Genomic DNA, 21,245 nt, shown 5'->3' on the forward strand with positions numbered 1-21,245 from the left:
TGTACCCATCATCACGGTTGAAATTATGTCTGTGTTTGTATATTTGTATGGCTTCGTGTACAAACCTTTGATGGTAGCCGAAGCCATACAAATATACAAACACAGACATAATTTCAACCGTGATGATGGGTACAAACTTAGTAATCATTGGAAAGATGTTATCAACCACGCAAAAAAGACTTAATCACAAATTTTTTGGACCATCTTATCTGACAGGCACTATTTTACTGTACTTTACCGAGTGTTAACATCCCATTGTGTTGGCGTGTGCAGTAATTGGCCGCTTGCGCACAAGCGCTTCCACGTCCATCGCCCACCCTTTTGGCCTCGCCCCCCCTCCCTCCCGATACGTTCCTTTCATTGGCTACCATAGTCTGATGAGCTCCCCCCTCCCTCTCCCTCCCCCCTCAACTCGCTTTTAAGGGATTACATCTTGAATCATTGCCTCACTTGATACAGCTAATCTGGCTGTGACGGTCCCACCTGATGACGGAGACTTGTGTTGCCTCCGAAACGTCGTGATTTTTGTTTTTATTTTATTTTACTTTCTACGTGACTTTACCGAAAAAACCTAAGAAGATGATTCCTTGCAGTCACGAAAGCTTCAAATCTAGAAGACATAGCAGTATTTTATTATGCTCTTTTCTAACTACATACCTGTTTGGAGCAGGACTTTTTCATCACTTGCCACCCTCAAAATCCAAATACAGAAGTAGGATGAATGCTGAATTTCACCCGAGGCTAAAGCTGCCAAACGTTGCACTCGACTTCACAGAACTTTGCTCGCAGAAACAGGCACATACATCACATTGGAAATGTAAGACTGTGGTTATAAATGTGAGTAACTTGCGTTGATTTGCAAAAGAAAAAAAGTTAACCAAGTCGTTTTCCGGAGATCTCCCCGCAATTTTGAAGTGGTTCGCCAAAATAAAGTTTGAGGACCACTGGTCTCTAAGGCGTACGAGGCGTCTGCAGAATTTTTGTTTAGCCCTGAGAGTTAATTGAATGTTTTGGATACAAGGGCCTAGAATTTCTGGGTGTGGTGAACCAAGAAAAGGTAGCTTTCAGGGTTGAGAGGGCATCAGGGGAGAGACCAAATAGGCGCCACTCTAGCTTGAGGGGGAGCAGCTGTCTGACAACTAATAAAGCATTGTGTGTATGTATGTATGTACGCGTGTTGTGCGTGCTTACTCGAGGCAGCAAGGCCGTGAGGCCGGATGCGGAGCCGGCAATGTCTGCCGAGCAGCACAACTCTGCCCGCAACAACCATGCGGCGGCGACGGCGGTGGCGGTGGTGGCAGCGGTGCCAGCCCTCGCTCCTGGAGCCAGTCCGGCACATCCCCAGCCCGTGCCGGTGGCGCACGCTCAGCCGCTGTCGCCCCCACTGGTGCAAGACTTGCCCGGTCAGCACACAGAGCCCAAGCGGCGTTATTCATTCGTTGGGTCATTGAATGTGCCCCATTTGTACATGTCATATGTTTCAGTAAGCGCTGCCATTGTTAAGGAGCCATTTCTTTCATTAAAGGAAGCTGTATAATCCAAATTACAAAATAAACTTGTCTTGTAGATGAATATGATGATTTTGTGGTCTTGGTTGTTCAACGTGTGTGCTAAAAGTTATCCAAAAAGGTTCTGGTCAGACACATCATTATAGCAGAAAAGAGACATCACTGCCATGAGGTAATATGACGTCAATCCAATAATGGCATAAGGGAGAGCTCTGGACATGCAACCTCGCTATTCAAATACCAGATCAGAGCTTTGTTTTTTACACTTTAAATTTATAAGCATTTTGTTAGATATAAAAAAAATATGGCAGTGCGACAGTTAAAATTTGCTTCTTTGAAGAAAATAACAATGCGATTCACCACTTAAATCCTAAGCTTCCATTTTCAACAATGGTGTGCCGGCATTAGATTTCCCACTGTACAGCATGTGCTGTGACCGATCTCGGGTCAATGGCTGCACACCTTGTGAATGTAGGTAAAAGTACAGTGGTACCTCGGTATGCGTCGTTAATTTGTTCCAGAAGATAGGACTTGTACCGAAAATGACGTATACCAAACGAATTTTTCCCATAAGAAATAAAGGGAAAGGAACATAATCCGTTCCAGAGTATAAGAAATTATATTTTATATGGCATATACATTAATGGAGTTGTATAAAATAATTTACACACTACTTATTACTAAAATACATACATTAATTAAAATAAATGCATAAATAAATTGAAATAAAAAATAAAGTTTAACACCACTTTACCTTGCTGAGAGGAGTTGATAGCCTACGAGGATGGTGGTGAGGAAGGGGAGAAGATGTTATTTTTTGGAAGGAGAGTCCCCTTCCACTAAAACTTCAGGAAGCTGAAATTCTGGGGTTTTTTTCTTTCTTTTTTCTGTCTTTTTTCTTGACTTGGACCTGGTTGAGGCTCCCCAGGCTTGTCAGAGCCGTAACAGTATTGTGTACGCGGTGACTCATCCCGACCCATACAAGTTCTAGCAAGCGCGTCGTATCCCAAGCAAGACGTCGTATCCCAAGACATTTTCTCTCTCGTCAAAACACGACATATACCACAATGTCGCTAATTGTTTCCAAAGCGGTCGTATCCCGAGGTATGACTGTACTCTAGTATGCGCTGTGGATTACTGAGGCTGTGGGTTAATGTCGAGTGAGTAGTGCAGTAATGGTATATAAACAAAGCATGGTAATCTTGGTGTCATCTGTCCACTTTGACATTCCCTGTTTCCATTGTAGAGTCGTAATTATATTAATAGTGTACAGGAAAACCTCGCCGAACACGGGTTACGTTCCTGGAAAATGCTATGTTGGTCAAGACCGCGTTCGACGATTAATTGACCTCATGGGAAATAGGGTTAGTTCCTGGGTCCGTAATTATAACCCACGTTCTTCTTTGAACTAATTCTTCATAATTTCCGCCCCTTATTGTAAATAAAGGATGCGGAGTCGCTCTCCATTTCTTGTGTGGGTGTACACTCTTTAATTTTCACCTCAACACAAGACCCCACCGTCTCCATTGCTCTTCCCACAGCATGGCACTCCCGCCCGATGCTTGCACCCTGGCACTGATTTTTGCCAGCCCAATGTTTGCCCTTGAACACTCAATTTAACATTAATGATTTGCCATCTAGGCGTCCGTGTGACCAACGAGTGGACGGCTATATACATGCGGCAATGCGTACAGCACTCGCCTCTCTCAAGCCTATCTAATGACTATATTTGTAACAATCTGAGCAACGTCAAACCGTGTATCACCGAAACATCACCCTTGTGTAACGGAAAGCAGACCTCCTTAAGTAAACCGTGTATAGCCGAAACGTGTTCGATAAAACCACTTACGGCGAGGTTTTCCTGTATAGTACACCATGTTTGGCAGTCTTACGCTAGTAATGTCGCTAGAGTGCGCTACAGTGGTGTGCTGAATGTAAAAAAATATTCACAGTTCAATTTTACTTAGTAATGAAGCTCAACACTTGGAGTTTCACATCAGCAGTATGTGTCTACAGAATGACGTCTATTTGCGTGTGTGGAAAATTGTAATGACAGATGAACTCATCCAAGGCGGTTGGAGTAAGTGCTGGAGCCGACGGGAGAACCGGCCCTACTTTTACAACCGCTTCACCAAGCAGTCGCTGTGGGAGCTGCCTGCGTTGGGACAGCACGATGTCATTGTAAGGGCCCCTCCTCCCTACTCCAAACCTACCTGTAGCCACATGTCTCACCAATAGACACCTGCTTTTTGTTTTATTACTACTTTCTGTGTTTCGTTGCCCTTTCGAGTTAAAATCCTCATCACCTATGAGCACGCTTGGCTACGTTCGATGCGAAAGAAGTTCATGCATACATACACCCTTTTGACCTCATAAGTACAAGCCTCAAGGGTTCACATGGGTGACTGGGTGGCTTAGTAGGTCACCGAGCTGGGCGTGGTGGTGCATGCCTGTGTTACAGTGCTTTAGGGGCAAGGTTTCTATGTTTCTAGGTTTCATCATGTACAATGAATCCACCAGATTTGCCCTCTTTGGACTGCGAGGCAGACAGTCACAGTGCAAGAATTGGGGGGGGTGGGTTCCTGAACCTGTCTGTGTGGCCTTTGACTATCATCCTCACGTAGGTGTGGGGTTTCTCTGTGTATTCGTTTTTTTAAAAATCCTTTATATTAAGTTCGCTTGCTTGCGTGCTTGCTTACTTGCGTGCTTGCTTGCGTGCTTGCTTGCTTGCTTGCGTGCTTGCTTGCTTGCTTACGACCGTGCAAATCTTTCGGTCGTTTTTTAACCCACTTCCCGTGATCCAATCGAGCTGACATTTTCCACACAGACTCGTTGAACGAGACAATTAATGTTCGTGAAAAAAAATTCCCAAAATTTTACACTTTTTAGGCAAAAAAAAATTATTTTACATATATTCAAATAAAACTCATTCATGGCTTTGGCTGAACGTGACAGTGTAAGAGCCCAGAGCGTAACCCTTCCACAGGCCGTGGCGGAGTAGCGCAGTTGGTAGCGCCCTCGCTTCCCATGCCAAAGGTCGCGGGATCGATCCCCACGTCCTCCACAGGCGAATATATTTTTAAATCCTTTATATTAAGTTCGCTTGCTTGCTTAGGACCGTGCAAAATTTTACACTGTTTAGGGAAAACAAATTAAATATTTAATTACCAATTGCTTAATACTGGCAGACAATCATCTGACCCATAGGTGGCAGCCATCTCAAGCCAGAGGACGAGAAGACTCTAGCCGCCACGCATATAAAGGATTTATAGTGAAAAACTTTGTTTTTACGGGTTTACTTGTTTCCAAATGCAAAGCAATACTTACAAAGGAAGAGGATAAACATGTCAACGTATGATTCTTGATGATTAATAAAGCATTGTTGATCAAAGAATGTCTTTCCCCGGCACCTCCGATTAGCACGGTTGGCTACGCATGGTGCGAAAGAAGTTCAGCATACATACAATGTCGCTAATTGTTTCTGTCGCAGTGGAGCCAGCGCTGGAATGATGTTGGTTTGAAGGCTAGCAGTTTAATTAGCATAGGATTTGGTTCTCGTTCATGCACTTCCGCTTTTGCTGAAATGTGCCTGTGTTAATACGCGTGTTACCACTGTTACCGAAGAGTTTCAGTACGTCACAGGAGAGTCCCGTGTTTTACCTTTTGCCGACGGTGATAATTAGTTTTAAAAGTCTGGCTAATTGACACTTGGGCAGGAACTACAAACTTAGCATTGGAATGTTGTGAGTTAAGGTCACCTTTGGGCATTGACTTGGTGCACAATTCTTCTATGGTCTATACAGTGGGCTGCACATTTGTAGGGCACCGCAGTGGCGAGATGCTAACTACCTTGCCTCATGTTCAGGAGGCCATGGGTTCGATCCTGACCCTGACGCCTGTATATTTGGAGTTTGCGTGTTCTCCCCGTAGTCGTGTTGATTATTCTTCAGGTCCTCCAGTTTTTCTCTCTACGTTTAGACACATGCATTTACAGTATTTGGCTGCTATAAATTTCCACGCGATAAACCACTTTGTTGAGCTATAATTTGAGGCCAGGTCATTTCTGTAAAATATATAATAGCTCAGTAGGTCCTACCTGGTAAAATACAAATTTAGTTTACTTTTTTATATGAGTTATCCCCCCCCAAACCTTGAGATGTAGCTCCATTTGGATGTGATATAAATCCACATTGCAAATCGTATTACTCCTGCTAAGTAGTTGTAGTGCATCACAAGAGATGGTCCCTACAGCTGTGTTACCAACCATTGTTACTGATGCTGTGGTGTGGTGTGGTGCTTTTGGCGTGCAGTCAGATCCGCTGGGTCTGAATGCGGCCCCTGTTGGCGGGGCGCCGGGCGCACCTGCGGCGGGCGCCACCGGAGCCTCCGTCGAGGATGCTGCTCTCAGGAAGCGCCGGCTGTCGGAGGAGATCGGGGCCGGCGTCGCAGGGGCAGCGAGTGCCGTGTCCAAGCGGACCAAGGTGTGCATGGCAGGAGCTTTGAAAGAAAAGATAGTGTGTAATTAAACCCTTTTTCGTTACGAGACGTCCGCAAGTTGCAGGGTGGGTGTCCCGTTCACCGTCGGATCTTGGAGCGCGCAAGCGGTTCAGCATTATTTTTATTTAGAGAGGCGTAGCGCCGCTGTTTTTAAAGATATTGTACTTACCGCAGTGAACTGTCACGACACAAACGTGTACTCTATGATAGCTGCCGTTAAACTGTGCCACATGCCATCCCGCATGGCCTTGTGGGAGTTCCAGTACGTGTTCCGACTTGAAGACATGTCGATATTTCTTTCTTCCGATTCCATTCCGATGACGTGCACGTATGTGATCGGAACAGAATCGGAAGAAAAGGTGATGTACATGTACACATTCGTCATCAGTTTTGTTTTATGTTGTTTTGCGCATACACCATCGGAATTGTAAAGGATTAAAATGTAGTAATAGCTCTGTGTAATAAAATAACAGTGCTGCTTAGGTTTTCACGGTTGCGCTGTTTAGCTCTCCAATCGATGTGTTTTTAAGTGTTGCCGTGCGTTTTCGTGATGTCTGACGGTTTCGCTTCACGCACTGGGTGGAAGCTTCACTTTGTGAAGAAGTTTCAGTTGCGGAAGAAGCTTCCACAGCATGTGGAGTGAAACGTCAAACGTTGCTGCAATATAATTATAAATCAACAACAGACACGAATCCGTTTCATTGCACAAATAAAATGTTGGCCTGTCAACCTCTGGACCCTTTCAACCAGTGTTTTGCAGTTAGCATTTCCTTAAACTATCGATTTTAACTCGACTCTGAATCATCATCAGACTGTATGTAGCCTGTTAAACAAAAGCCCCTGGCTTGCCTGGTGTTACAAGGAAAAGCCATTTATGAAATTTGGGACCTCATCGGTTATGGATTTATTTCTTACGCAGGATGGCTTTCGTAACACAGCACCACTTTAATATGGGACCTTTCTTCTAGCACAACTTACGTTTGAGGAGATTGGGTTATCTGAAGGGAAACTGTTGGCTCCATATCAGATTAAAGCAGTATTCTTTTTGTCGTAGGTGCCCACGTAGCCAATTATGTTATCAGTGTTGGCTTATAATGCAGGTAATAACGACTTAATAATGTTACATATATAACTGATTGGTATTTCAATTACCCAGGATCTGATTTGGTGTCGGTGGGCTCTGAAATGCTCCTTTGCTTTTTAGCCGTCACTCCCAATGCATTCCATAAATGTTAAATTGTTTGTGTACCTGAGTAAAACCTTTTTCCATCAGCCTAACAAGAAACACAAGCAATCAATGCTTTACTATTCTTTGACTTAACTGCCAGTTGCTTTGCTCTTTCCGAGTTGAAATTTAAAGTTCTTGATTGGCAAAAGTGCTCTCTATCTCGTCTCTTAGAACCGATTCTCACCCACTAAAAGTATTGGCTTGTATTGCGTTAGTTTAGCGTGACTTTTTTTCACTGAGTTAGGCTACAAAATATTGTTATTATCAACCCTTGCGATGAGTTGATGTTTTGTTTGCTATTGATTGTCCATACCACTGTCTTCTGCCTCCAAACCCCCTTGTCTTTTTCCCCACCACTCAGTCGGAGGACGTGATGCCGGTGACTCCAGTGACGCCTGTTCCCAAGGGCTGGAAGGCGGAGGCTGGATTTGCTAGTCCCACACAGAAGCCCAAGCCTCCCACCCTGCCCTTCCCGTACGCCTTGCCAGCATGTCCCCTGCTTCCACTCCCAAGCACTGCATTGTTCTTCAGTGCTTTTGTTAAAATTTGATGTAATTATTTTGCGTTCTCTTAAGTTTGTATTCATGGCTAGCTGGTCTGGCCAGGTGGCTCACCGGAAGAGTGATTGGTTCGCAATTGGAAGGTTGCAAGTTAGAATCCTTACTTGTTTGGTGTTGATTCAGCCCACTGACCCTCCTATGTCAGTTTTTATTTTAACAACAATCTTGTTTTTTTTATGAACATTTTTTTCCCCGGCATATTTTTCAGTTTAAGTTGTTTAGTTGTGGTGTTGTACGAGGCATAAATTCAATGAGAGTGGTTGTAAGTTCTGATTTTATATGGCGTTGAGCTCATCCCATGATTTATATGGGGGTGTATGAATTGCATACCACTGAGAAGTCAACTCTCATCAGCCTAGAAGGGAGAGACTGACTTTGGCGTCAGGCTAAAGTTGAACAGTGCGACTAATGCTGTTGCTGCTGCTTTGCACAACGTTTCTTATGAGCGACCCATTTTAGTCAATCACGGCACATTTGTTTAATTGTTTATACAATACACGTTCATTAAGCTTGTTCGCCAGGAAAACGTTTTCAATAAATATAAGAATTCAACTGATGAGTTTTTATAATTTCTTTCGACGATCAAACACTAACTACTCCAAAATGTGTATTTTTCCGCAAAAAATCATCAAATTGTTGACTTCATTCAATTTATATTTAAAGACGTACCCATTGGAAACCGCTCAATTTTAAGATTTGTTTTTTTATGAGAAAGCACAATCATTTGTGAACTTAATACTCTGAGGGGAAGCTGCTATCTTTTACCATTTTCTAATTATTCAGATTTGAACATCAAAATGTGTATTCTGTAGTTCAAACCTGCTTGAATCCGAAATATCTCAAAAATAATAAAAGCTAGAACAATGGTTCTCGCTTTGATTTTTTTTGCTGTTTAAACGAAAAAACTGCAATCTTATATTTTGAATGGTTTCTGAATGACATGCACAAACATGTTTATGGGGCACTTAAAATCGAGATTTGAGGCCTTAAAATGAAAAAATCTCGGATTTTCAGATTTTTCATGTTCTTGTTCTAAAAGCTACATGTGTACCAAGTTTCAGCTTTCTACCTTGTCGGGAAGTACACTCGAGGTTTTTAAGACATACAACAGATTAAGGTCTTTATTTATATAGAAGAGAGAGATGGGCTTGGAAACCCAACCCCCCTCCCGCTCCTATCACCACCGGGCCTTTTTGCCTCGGGAGTTCGGCAAGAGATGGCGAAGGGAAAGTGCCTGACTTGCCCACGAATTGAACAAAAATATCTGGGCATTTTATAAAAAAACATTCGTGAAACAACAACTTTACTTTTTCATGTTGAATCGTGTTTTTTCTTTATGCTCCACACTGGTATGCCTAACAATATACATCCATTTTTGTAGGGATGAGTGTAGTGTTTCATTGCAATTGGGATCATGTGGTCTGTTCTAGCCACTTACAGTGTAGCTTGTGCAACAACAAATTTCAAAAGGTGTTCAGATAAAGTTACTGCGCTGCAGAGACACAGCAAAGGTTTGGCACAACACAATCATTCAAATTCTACTGTTTTATCTTCAGCTTTAAGAATTCAGAATTTCTACCACTGGTCACGAACAGAGAAGAACACTTCGCCGTGATAATTTTAGTAACCTAGTGGCCAACTGGGTAGCACACTCACTAGTTGACCGATTCCCACTGTTTGAACATTTTAGACCCTCACCCTTCCTGTTACTTCATCTGCAACGCCACATCCTCCTCTCCTGCCCTTTTCACCATCCCTACAGAATTTACTGGAACCTGGAGGTGCCGACGAACGCGGTGATCAAAGAGCGGGGCCTGTTCGACACGTTCCACCCTCACCCCGAGGTGGAGTTGTTCCGTGCGCAGCTCACGGTGCGCCTGCGGCATCAGTACCAGGAGTTGTGCCAGCAGAGAGAGGGTGCGTGCGCCACATCTGCCCCCCTGGTCCCATCTTGCTCTATAGTAGTTTCTCCCGCAGGAAGATTATTTATTATTTTAACCAGAATTGGTCCTTGAAAACTCATTATGAGCATCCATTTCTCAGACAACCGCTTAGGTGCCTCTGGTAGATCGACTTGCTCGCTATTTGGATGTTTTTAAGATTAAATGTTTGTGGCTTTGACTCAGCCAATCGCTTTGCAGGGAAGTCAACAGTACTTGTCCTATGGATAAATTCAGCCCAGTAATAGAAAATGTTCATTTCAATCGCTACGCATTTTTTGAAAATACGAGGTGTTAAGTGGGAGATTCTTGCTATTAGAATTTATCTGTGGCTTCCATGAATCACTGACATGGATTTATGATTAATTGATTAATGATGATGGAGCATTCATGATGGTGATTATTAATCGATGATATAACGATAACGTTGTGTTTCGAGACATATTGTCTAATAAAGTGTTCTTCATTGCAAGGCCTGTGGGCCACTGGCGGCCCCTGGTCACCTTCCGTGTGGCTCCTGATGTCCGTCCCTCGACATTACACTAATGTAAAAAGACTCCATCGTGCTGTCAAACTCAATGTTTGAAAATGTGTGGTAGCCCTCACACCGATGTCTTATCGGCGAAAGTGACCCCCCCCCCCCCCCTGAAAATAAGTGATAAACACTGGTCTAATATATGGCATTAGGTACACACAGAGATGAAACCTTTTGAAGCTGGGCAGGCCATTCGTAATTAAAATATCAGAATCCATACAAATGGCCTCTCCGTTGCTGCGCCGTGGACAGGGGTGGACGCACCACGCGAGTCATTCAACCGCTGGCTGCTGGAGCGCAAAGTGATCGACAAAGGTCGCGACCCCATGCTGCCCAGCGACTGCGAGCCCGTCGTGTCGGTGTCCATGTTCCGCGAAATCCTCAATGACATCCCCATACGGTAACGCTCGCCAGCCCACGCTGTGTCAATTCCAGGTTACTCGCCATTATTGTGCTGTATTCATACGTGTCTACGTGTATGCTGCCTGCCTTAATCTGCTCTGAGCAGTGTGGTGAAGTATGTTGATCCCCATGAACAGCACTGCAGGTGCAAATCCTATTATCCAGCAGTGGGCTCAATAACAGGCACTGTTGAGAATGGGAACAATGACAAGGTTTCACTATTTAATTGGTGTTTATTGAATAGTGGCTAGAACTTGATGTTACTATCCATGCAACCCAGGATTAGATTCTCACACTGTACTTAATGAGACTGGTTTATCTAGCAGTGGCTTTTGTTTGTTGAATGTGGCAATAGAAGGGTTGCCTCTGATCTGATGTATCTTGACGTTCGTGTTGTGGATTATGGTGGGTAGATTCAACAATACTAGCCTTAATGCTTATACTATAAATGCTCTGTAATGATGTTTTTTTACAGCAGTTTCTGTGTGTGTGTGCGCGCTTAAGGCTGTCACGCATCAAGTATCGCGATGATGCGAAGAAGCAGCTGTTTAAATATGCCGAGGCAGCAAAACGCATGATCGACAACAGGCAAGTGGTTGTCGACTCTGGAGAGAAAAAACGTCGTGCTTCATACATAATTGCTCATTTGACCCTTTTCCGTTTGGAGATGACTTGAAACTGCAGGGTGGGTCCCGTTCTCGGAACGTGCAAACGGTTCAGTGTTCATTTTAATTAGACTGGCATAGCGCCGTTGTTTTTTGGTACTCGCCGCAGAGAACTGGAGCGACATGACCGCACTCTATGATAGCCGGCGCCAAACTCTGCCACACGCCCTCCCGGCATGGCCTTGTGGGAGCCTCGCTACTGATAAAGTTACGATGTACATGTAGGTCATTGGAACGGGACAGTGTTAAATAGCTTTAGCTTACAACATTTTGCTTGTAATTACCAGTTTTAATCCGTAAAAATGAATATAACATCAGGTGGTGCAGCTGCATACCACTGGAACCCAGCGAGTTCGATTCAGGTTCCCAGCTAACTTACCGGGGAACATGTGTCCTTGTGTCGCCAGGAACGCGTCCCCAGACAGCCGCAAGATTGTCAAGTGGAACGTGGAGGAAACGTTCAACTGGCTGCGGAAGGAGCCATCGCCCTCCAAGGAGGACTACCTGGTGCGTGACCTTCGGGGGTGCTCCTTTTAAATCTTTAGTCCTCTGCCCAATGGCTAGTCTTTGACCCAATATCCTCCATCCTGTCCGATCTTGAGCTTAATTTCACTTGATGGACCCCATTCATTCAAGTCATCAAGAAGCATCTTTTTCTGCCTTTTGGACTCTTTCCCAAAATCACTTCCCCCACACCTCCGATTAGCACGGTTGGCTGTGTACGATGTTGAAAGAAGTTCAACGTATATTAATCTTTCCAGAATTTCCTTCATCAACCTTTCACCTCCTGAGAATGTACCCAATCCACATGTTGTACCTTTTTGTTTTTCTTTATGGTTCTTTCGGTATAGTCACGTAAAGAACCAAGAAGATGAATCCCTGCAGTCACGAAAGCTTTAAATCGAAACTTTTTGTTTTTGTTCTCGGAGGTAATAATACATGAGTTTTTTTTTTAAATCATCACTGAGATGATAAGGATCTATTTTCGGAGGGTTCTGCATTGGAATGTTTGGGCAGTTATATTTAAGGCACGTGAGAGGAACCAGATGCCTTAGGGAAAACCAAAAATGAGGAGGTGACGCTTAAAAAGAGCTCTGCACAGATGGTTGTTCATGTGTTGGTGCATGCCTGTAATCTAGGACTATAAAAATAGTTCATAGAGCTGGCAGGTAGCCGAGTCATAGAGATAGTGGGTTCGTGAACCATTATGTTATCTTTGTTATCTTCTTTATGTGCTTTTGTCTGGGTACTGTGGTTTCCTCGCGCATGCAGACAACTCCGTTAATATGAGTGACAAAACCTTCCAAGTGCAATGGCCTTTCTGAAAAAGTGTCTTGAAGTCTCAGACTTTTCTGGACAAATGAATAACCTTGCTAGTTTATCTTCTTGGTTTTTTCGGTAAAGTCACGTAGAAGGGAAGTAATAAAATAATAAAAATAAAACAATAAAATAATTATCACGACGTTTCGGCTACAACGCAAGCAGCCGTCTTCAGGTGTTGTAGCCGAAACGTCGTGAGAATTATTTTATTATGTTTTATTTTTATTATTTTATTACTTCCCTTCTACGTGACTTTACCGAAAAAACCAAGAAGATGAATCCCTGCAATCACGAAAGCTTTAAATCGAAATCTTGCTAGTTTAATTACAACGTATAAGATGTCTCTCTCTCTCTGTACATGTTTTGTGTGCGGTTTGAAGGACCGCCTGGACCACCTGCGTCGTCAGTGTGGCCCCCATCTGGCTGAGGTGGCCAAGGAGTCGGTTGAGGGGATCTGCGCCAAGATCTTCACGCTGTCCTGCGACTATGTCAAGCGCATCCGAGACAAGAACCTGGACATGCTCAAGGAGAACAAGCTCGCCCTGCCAGGTGCTGAGACCAACAACTGGCTGGGTCTGCAAGGGTTTACCTGGGTTTGGTTCAAATGTGGAACTCAATGTGAGAGTAAATTCTTATTATCTCAAACGTAGTTGTGATATCACCTTCCAGAGGCTATTTTTTCGTGTATTTTTGCTCCAGGTCCACTGTTATTTTTGCTGCACATTGAGGAAAATGCGTTTAGAGCCGTGTTCTTCATACATTTTCAAAGGGGGGCCATTTTTGCCAATAAGACAGTGTGAGGGCTGCCACACATTTGAAAACATTGTGTTTTGGACAGCACGATGGGATGTTTTCACATTTGTGTATTGGTGGGGGCCGCACGTCAGGGGCCGCACTAAAGGCGACCAGGGGCTGCAAGTGGCCAGCGGGCCTTGCAATTAAGAAAACTGGTTTAGGCTGCTATACATTTCCGCAAGATAAGCCTTTTTGTGGAGCTATCATTTGTGGAGAGGTCGCTTCTGAAAAATCGATATACAGCTCAGTGGGCCTTACCTGTTCAAAGAAAAATAGTTAATAGGTTTTTTTTTCATGTGATGTAATGTTAGAGATCATTAGGGAGTCAAAAAATTACGTAAGTTAGATATCGTCTTCTCTATGCGAACTTGAGTGTGTGACAGCGCATATCTCCATTGATTGCACCGAGAAATTCTAAATGTAGTGAGAGCCAGCCTCTCCATTTGACAGCAGCTCGTGTTGCTTTCTCAACAGTGGTAATCATGTGATAGTACCAGGAAGGATCATTGGCTTAATTGAAACCCAACTGGCGTTTCACTTTATTAGCTTTATTCAAGTGCTCTAACCAATAGAGCTAACTTGTATAAATGTTAAACAAGGTATACAAATCCCTTGGAAGTAGGGCTTTGATTTATTTAACCCCATACTTTTAAATAATTATTGTTACATAATGTTTGTAAAACGATTACATTGCAGGATATAAAAATAGCAACTGCCTGGCATAGCCGAACCCAATGAGTCATACAAACAACCCTCGAGTCTTGCCTTGTAAGTCCACGCATCTTTAACTGCAGAGGAACCCTGATTATCTTTGGTAATTAGCACACAGCCATTCACAGCAAGTGAGCACCCAGATAAAGAGAAGAAAGCCATTTATGGGCCTGTAGAGCACTGCACAGCCAAACTTGGCAGTGGATTTCAAAACAAGGAACATATCGCACAGTGCATACATATTTAAATAAAAAGATAAGTGTTCTGTCGGGGACACTTGTGAAGAGGAGTCGGAGAATAGTTGAAGCACTTCTTTAATTCACCAACGCACAGCAACACTCGTTCCAAAACCCACCCCGAACACACGTCCCACATAATCTTAGGTTTTTTCTGTAAAGTCATGTAGGTAAAAAATTTAAATTAATAAAAGTTAAATAAAAATAAAATAAAAATCACGACGTTTTGGAAGCAACACAAGCCTCCGTCTTAGCTGTATCAGCTATCGTGCTGTGACTGTTCCACCTGAAGACGGAGGCTTGTGTTGCTTCCGAAACGTTGTGATTTTTTTTTTACCTACGTGACTTTACCGAAAAAAACCTAAGAATATGGATCCTTGCAGTCACGAAAGCTTCAAATCTACACGTCCCACAGCCCCTTTTAACCTCTCCGCCCTTGCTCCCAATACACATCCAAGTCTGGTACGCCTCTGGATCGGGTGACGTCATTTGCCCTTTAACTCCTGACCCCCGTCCAGCGTATTCCCGCGCGTGTGATTGGTGCGTGTTCGTGAGAGCGGAGATGTCGTGTCTGCGTGGTTCGTGTGCGTGAGGGTGGCTCGCAGATCCCTTACACTTGTATCGTGTCTGAGTGGTGCGTGTGCGTGAGGGTGGCTCGCAGATCCCTTACACTTGTATCGTGTCTGGCCAGGTGACTCGGCGGTAGAGTGAGCGGCTCTCAATCGGAGGTGTTGTGCGGTGAAATACTCGGTTGGTGGTTGACTTGGCCCATTGTCCTTCGGACATCTTAAAATGAGTACCGCACCCTGTGGGGAAGTCAACTACAGTGGTTATCATATGTAGAGACACTTAGCCCCGCCATAGAAATGTGAAATTTCCACCTGGGCAGGCACTACGCTCGTGTACTGTAGAGCACACTCTATGGTATTTATATCGATTTATTTAGGTTCAACGTACATGCGTAACATTTATGAGCACCGTCTTCGACTATTTTAGCAGGAATGGTTTTATGGTAATTAATGATACTCGGAGAAATGGCATTCCACAAGACTTGACAAATACGGCCGCTAATCTTACTCTTGATGTAATTGTCCAGCTGTATCTCTACCAGCTATCTGCCTCTCTTTGTCTACCTCTGACTGATTGTCTCTGTTTAGCTACACAGAGATTAGCACGGTGGGCTACGTACGGTTCGAAAAAAGTTCAATATTTATACATCTACCTCTTTTCCTGCATCCTCTCTTTCAGCTTATTTTCTTTATCTAAATCATTGCTTGGCAGTTTCACTGTGTACCTATCTATTATCTGCCTACCGCAATCTCCATCTATTTCACTTACTCCATTGCCTAACTCTGTCCCTGCCTACCTACCCCCAGTGCTCAGCTCACCGCGTTTGCACCCTCCCCCACCCTCCCCCCGTGTCTCTCTTTCGGTGCAGAAGAGGCTGCTGCGGTGGCGGTGGCAGTCCCTCCAGCTGTTGATCGGCTGGTTTACTGCTTCCCAGCGCGCCTGTCCATACCCCCCTGGCCCCTGCCGCGTGTGGAGATGCACACAGAGAATGACATGACCTGCCTCCGCTACCGTGGGGAGATGGTCAAAATCAACCAAAACTACTTCAACAAGCTGGTACGGGTGTGTGTGTGTCAGTGACGCTGTTACCTACATGATTTATGACATTAAGTGGTATTTTTGTTGTTGTTACATTTTGTCGTTTAAATGCCTGCTGCGGTGTTGGCATCATATCATGAGATGAAGAAATTGTAATTTGGAACTTTTACTGGAAAGCGTTGTATTACGTCGTGTTAGAGAATGACCTCTGGAAGATGACATGGATCTATTTCTGAGATCCCTACAGTTGCTTCCTCCATACGTGCACATTATTACATGCCCTGCTATTAAGGTGTTCAGCGTACAAAAAAAAGCTAATTTGTGTGATTTATCCATAGTTGCATGTTAGTTGAATTAAGTGGACATGTTAATTAAGTTATATATTTTTGCATAGTCACAGATATGACTTGGCTGAAACCATCAACCCCCTCTAGACTTGAGAACATTGTTCATCAGCTCTCCGCATCAACATTAAATATTTAGCATTGCATGAGTTTCCTGCTTTTTGAACTTAGCCAGGAGCGTTCAGATGTACAGGTGACCCCCGCTTTTACGACCTTACTTATTGTAAATTAGACCCCCACAATAACGACCAAAACTCGTATCTATGACCCCCTAACGACTGTTACTGAAGCCGAGTCGCCTGATGGCGCTGGTTTGTTCTTCCGCTGTATGCGTAGAGCGAAAGCGGTGTCTGTTTCGCAACGCTCTTCACTTTCTTTGTAAATTTTGAAAAATTTTCGTCTTTCGCGATGTCTGAGAAAAGGAAATGTGATGCACGTGCAGATAAATACTTAAGATGTAAATTTTTGTTTTTACTTGAGAATTGTTTGTAAAAGTTATGTTAAGTTTCAATAAATGTTTGTTAGGGTTATTGACGTACATTTTTGTCGTCAGTTGTGGTATTTTATTGATATGTGATCGGTTTCCAGGAACAGAACCCCAATTTATAACATTGTGCCTATGGGAAATAAGGATTCGACTTACGACGCCTCGACTTGCGACCATTGTCGCAGGTGCGGGGGTCGCCTGTGCACATGCGCCAGTCGTCCTGCCGACACGGTCACCGTTCCACTGCTGTAACGAGACCTCGTCTTCGCTGTTGTGTGCGGCAGGAGCACCTATACAGGCTGGGCTCCACGGACGACCCCCGCTTTGAGAAGTTCCTGGCGCGTGTCTGGTGCCTACTGCGGCGATACCGGGTAAGGGAGGAGTTGGAAGTAATTGAGCGAATCAGGTGCTGTCGGGGTGTTGCTCTCTACCCAGAATCAGAATATTTATTTGTACTGGAGGAATCTGATGAGCTATAAAGCTCTTTCACAAGTGCCCAGTAGTGGCAGGTCAGAACGTTACAACAACAAACAATACAAAACACGATAGGAGTGCAAAGTATAGGAAAGGTAAACAAATTGATAAAAAAAATAAGTAAAAATAAAAGTAAACTATCCATAATACGGATTTTTTTTGCGTTATATTGCGTAAATATAAATGTGTCGTTAAAGCCGCCACCTCCTGACACTGCCAATTAGTAAGGTTTGCCATGTAAACAGAACATGCAAATGCGTTACTGGTACTGGACACCGATGTGATGGAGAGCAAATCCACAACATTTACAATCTGAGTGATTTTTCGCCAGTAATTACAACTCGCATCAGCAGGCGGCAGCCAGATTTATTGAGAAATCCTCCTGTTTCGTACCTTAAATAGACTAAGCTAAACAATATTTATCTCCCCCTCCTGGCCACGTATATTTTTGTCTTGTCGGCACGGCTTGCCTCTTCTGAACTCGCACACAATGTCTCTGGTCACATCAGCAAAGTAGCAGCTGATGTGAATTGGGTTGTCATAGGTAATTTGCTAAAGAGCGTCATACAATGTTACGTCGCATACACACGAGGAAGTACAGGGATTACTCGCTTAATCTCGTAGTTGCATTCCGGAAGAGTGCAACTTGAAGTGGAACGATGTTAAGTGAACCTATTTTCCTCCTAAGAAATACAGTAAAGTCGGAGGTTACATTCCAGTGTACGTTCTTTTTTACCGGACAAAAACACCGTTATAAGTTGAAACACAGCAACACAATATAAAATAAATCTTGACCTAAAGCTTTCGTGACTGCAGGAATTCATATTCTTTGGGTCTTTCGGTAAAGCCACATAGATAGAAAAAATAATAACAATATCACGACGTTTCGTTCGCAACACAAGCAATCGTCATCAGGTGAAAACATTTAGCGGGAGAGCTGCTGAGGCAGGAAAAATATATGGTGGGAGAGCTGCTGAGGCAGGATGTTATAAAGATTTGAGATGGGTGTAGTCCAAGGGTAAATGGGTGGAGCTAGAGATGAAATTTGCATGTAAATGTAAGATCAGAGAGCTGAGCCATACCCACGATGATATTGTTATTATTTGTATTATCTTTTCTATCTACGTGGCTTTACCGAAAGACCCAAATAATGTAATATAAAATAAATACGATATAAATCCTAATCAAGAAATGTAAATTCTAATACGTTATCATTCGCCAATGATGTGAAGCGAGCGTATGGTAGTCGATGGTGGGTGGTAGTGGATGTTACTGGCAGTAGGAGGGGGGCGGAATCGTCTGCTGCCTCGCCTTCATCTGAGTGCGCCGGTGACGTAGCTTCAGCTACGCCAATAATATGGCGTAGCGGAACAAACACTGAGATAGGATGCAAGGGATGCTTGGACAGCGCCCCGTTATTGCTACACGCGATGGCGCTCTCCAGCTCGCAAAGTAGTTCCCATTGCTAGCAAGGACGATGTAAAAGGAAACGTCTTGACATTATTAGGGAATTTACTTCCTATTGCATTGGCGACGGTATAAAGAAACAACGTCAATTGAGTCGACATTAATCGAGGGGTCCCCTGTATGCTCATCCATTGCGTTTGCTGCGAGAGGCACGGCTCGAGTTTTGCGGCGGGAAAGCAATCCGGCGTCTGCTGAACTGTGCCGGGCTGGCTCGCCGCGGCTCGGTTGTTGTACGGTAGAAAGAGGTATCATTGTCTGCTCTCTTCATTTGTCCGTGCCAGCAGACCATGTTCGGTGTGGGCGGCAGCGAGGGCGCAGGACTGCACGGCGCACTGCCGGTGCCCGTGTTCGAGGCACTGCATCGACACTTTGGCGTCACCTTCGAGTGCTTCGCGTCGCCCCTCAACTGCTACTTCCGGCAGTACTGCTCCGCCTTCGCCGACACGGACGGATACTTTGGCTCTCGAGGGTGAGAGTCGTGTGCACGAGCGGCGTAGGCGCGAGGGTCTTGGTTAAGGGGTTATCACGGCCACTGCTGTATTTTTGTCACCTTACCTTGCTGTCACTTCCTTCAGACGGATTCTGCGACGATTGCATAGTCATATCATGACCTTTGAATTCTCTGCCTAACGTCTCTCTGTAGGTCTTCCCGTGGGTAAACAACTTGACAGTTGCACCCATCACACCCTCAATTTTTTTGGATTGTTTGATAACAGAGGAAGACATTCACTCTCCCGTTGTTAAAGCACTGGCCCGTTGTGCTGTGTGACCCTGCGCTTGCTCACCACAGGCCCATACTGGACTTCAATCCAGTAAGCGGCTCCTTTGAAGCCAACCCCCCCTTCGGAGAAGAACTCATGAATGCCATGGTGGATCACTTTGAGGTAAGGCGGTGTTTTGCTTTTCTCGTCTTGCTTGCTTTACTTTTCTCTGATTAATTATAAGGGGAATTGTCAGTCGGCTGGCTTTTAATGATTCCCCTCCACCGCCGTGAAATTTGAAGTCATTGAGGGATATGCCACGTGCTTCTTGCAAGAGCCAGTCTGTCCACAGGACGACCAATTTGGCTATGATTTAATTGTAATAATTGGCTCAATTGACGACACCACATTTATCCCCCCTCTAAGACTGAAACCGGAGGATTTCTGCACAATGTTGGCTGTCGCCTGATGTTGCTGCCTGTTGTAATCAGCGGTGAAATGTCACCGTACTTGAATGGAAAATGTTGTGGCTTTACTCTACAACACACCGGTGTGCTAAACTAGTAACTAATTGGCATGTTTTGTTTATGTGATAAACCTTATTAATTGGCTGTGGTGGGCTTAACGACACATTTATATTTACACGAACTAACCCAAAAAACCTCTGTTTAATTAAAAACCTCAATACATATGAGATCTGCATATTGATTCAGGAATCCACTTACTGTCCTGCCAACCCTCATCTCTAAAGCATATTACAGGCATGCACCACCAACACTCATAAGCAAGCAAATCATCTTATCATGGGTGAAATGTGCTCTGCATGCAGTTGTCCCAGTGTCTGAGCCACGGTGGAATAGTGGTGCAGCGTTTAGTGCACTTCGCAATGAACCCCAGTGACGTGATTCAGATTCCTGGTCACGAGGAACAGCAGTCAAGAGTGATATCTGGACCAGTCCTGAGCTTTGCCTAGATGGACTCGGTCATCTACAGTACATGTACTTGGTGCAAAGTATCAACATCGGCACTGGAGAGAAGACAGCACCTGACCCAACAACCTTGAAAAGGCTTCATGGGGGGGGAGAGATCTTTGCGCACGTGGTAGTGTGTCTGTGAGCCTCACACTGTGTCTGCCCTTACCCTACACTGGCAGAATCTGATGTCGAGCTCGACAGAGCCGTTGTCGTTCATCGTGTTTGTGCCCGAGTGGCGCGAGCCTGTCACGCCGGCGCTGCTGCGCATGGAGGAGAGCCGCTTCAAGCGGCGCCAGGTTCTGGTGCCGGCCTTCGAGCACGAGTACCGCAACGGCGCGCAGCACGTGTGCAAGGGGTGCGTGCTTCCACGAACGCACACACAAGCAGACAAACGCATGCACACAAACACACTTCCGCACACGCACAGACATGCTTACTCACAAACACATGTGTACATACAAATACATGCACTCAAAGGTTCCCCATTTAGCCATAGAGACTGCTGCATCAAGCGCTGCTTGTGAGCATCGATAAGGTTGGCACACCTTAGTGTGGTTTGGCCAGCACCATGCCTGGCCACCTTTGTTTCCCCAGTGCTGATTTTTTCCCTACACTGTCAGGTACTTATGTAGGGCTGAATCAACCTAGGGAAGGCCATGATAGGTTTAGATGCTTCTATAGCAGGAGAGCATTGGAGACATAATAAGGAAAAGAAGGTCGCTACAGGTGGGCTGTGCAGGTAGAGGAGCGCTGCTTAGACTCACATTGGAGTGGCACCCAGACATTGCAGCAA

At 44.5% G+C, this 21,245-nt stretch overlaps 1 protein-coding gene across 4 annotated transcripts in view; it reads left to right on the forward strand.

The window, feature by feature from the left end:
- PCIF1 (phosphorylated CTD interacting factor 1) overlaps nucleotides 1-21,245 on the forward strand; it is a 35,772-nt gene that overhangs the window by 6,818 nt on the left and 7,709 nt on the right. For 2 of the 4 annotated variants that reach the window (XM_078617706.1, XM_078617704.1), the window contains exons 2-15: nucleotides 1,201-1,403; nucleotides 3,565-3,689; nucleotides 5,819-5,989; nucleotides 7,595-7,707; nucleotides 9,556-9,710; nucleotides 10,521-10,668; nucleotides 11,175-11,258; nucleotides 11,743-11,842; nucleotides 13,036-13,204; nucleotides 15,836-16,023; nucleotides 17,121-17,207; nucleotides 19,059-19,246; nucleotides 19,568-19,661; nucleotides 20,632-20,807. In XM_078617706.1, the coding sequence (XP_078473832.1) occupies nucleotides 1,201-1,403; nucleotides 3,565-3,689; nucleotides 5,819-5,989; nucleotides 7,595-7,707; nucleotides 9,556-9,710; nucleotides 10,521-10,668; nucleotides 11,175-11,258; nucleotides 11,743-11,842; nucleotides 13,036-13,204; nucleotides 15,836-16,023; nucleotides 17,121-17,207; nucleotides 19,059-19,246; nucleotides 19,568-19,661; nucleotides 20,632-20,807 (2,001 nt within the window). Of the gene's footprint in view, nucleotides 1-1,196; nucleotides 1,404-3,564; nucleotides 3,690-5,818; nucleotides 5,990-7,594; nucleotides 7,708-9,555; nucleotides 9,711-10,520; nucleotides 10,669-11,174; nucleotides 11,259-11,742; nucleotides 11,843-13,035; nucleotides 13,205-15,835; nucleotides 16,024-17,120; nucleotides 17,208-19,058; nucleotides 19,247-19,567; nucleotides 19,662-20,631; nucleotides 20,808-21,245 lie in introns of all 4 variants that reach the window. The other 2 variants (XM_078617707.1, XM_078617705.1) reach the window with 2 other exon arrangements.

Source organism: Lampetra planeri, chromosome 54, assembly GCF_965212315.1.
Source record: "Lampetra planeri chromosome 54, kcLamPlan1.2.h2, whole genome shotgun sequence".
NCBI lineage: Eukaryota > Metazoa > Chordata > Hyperoartia > Petromyzontiformes > Petromyzontidae > Lampetra > Lampetra planeri.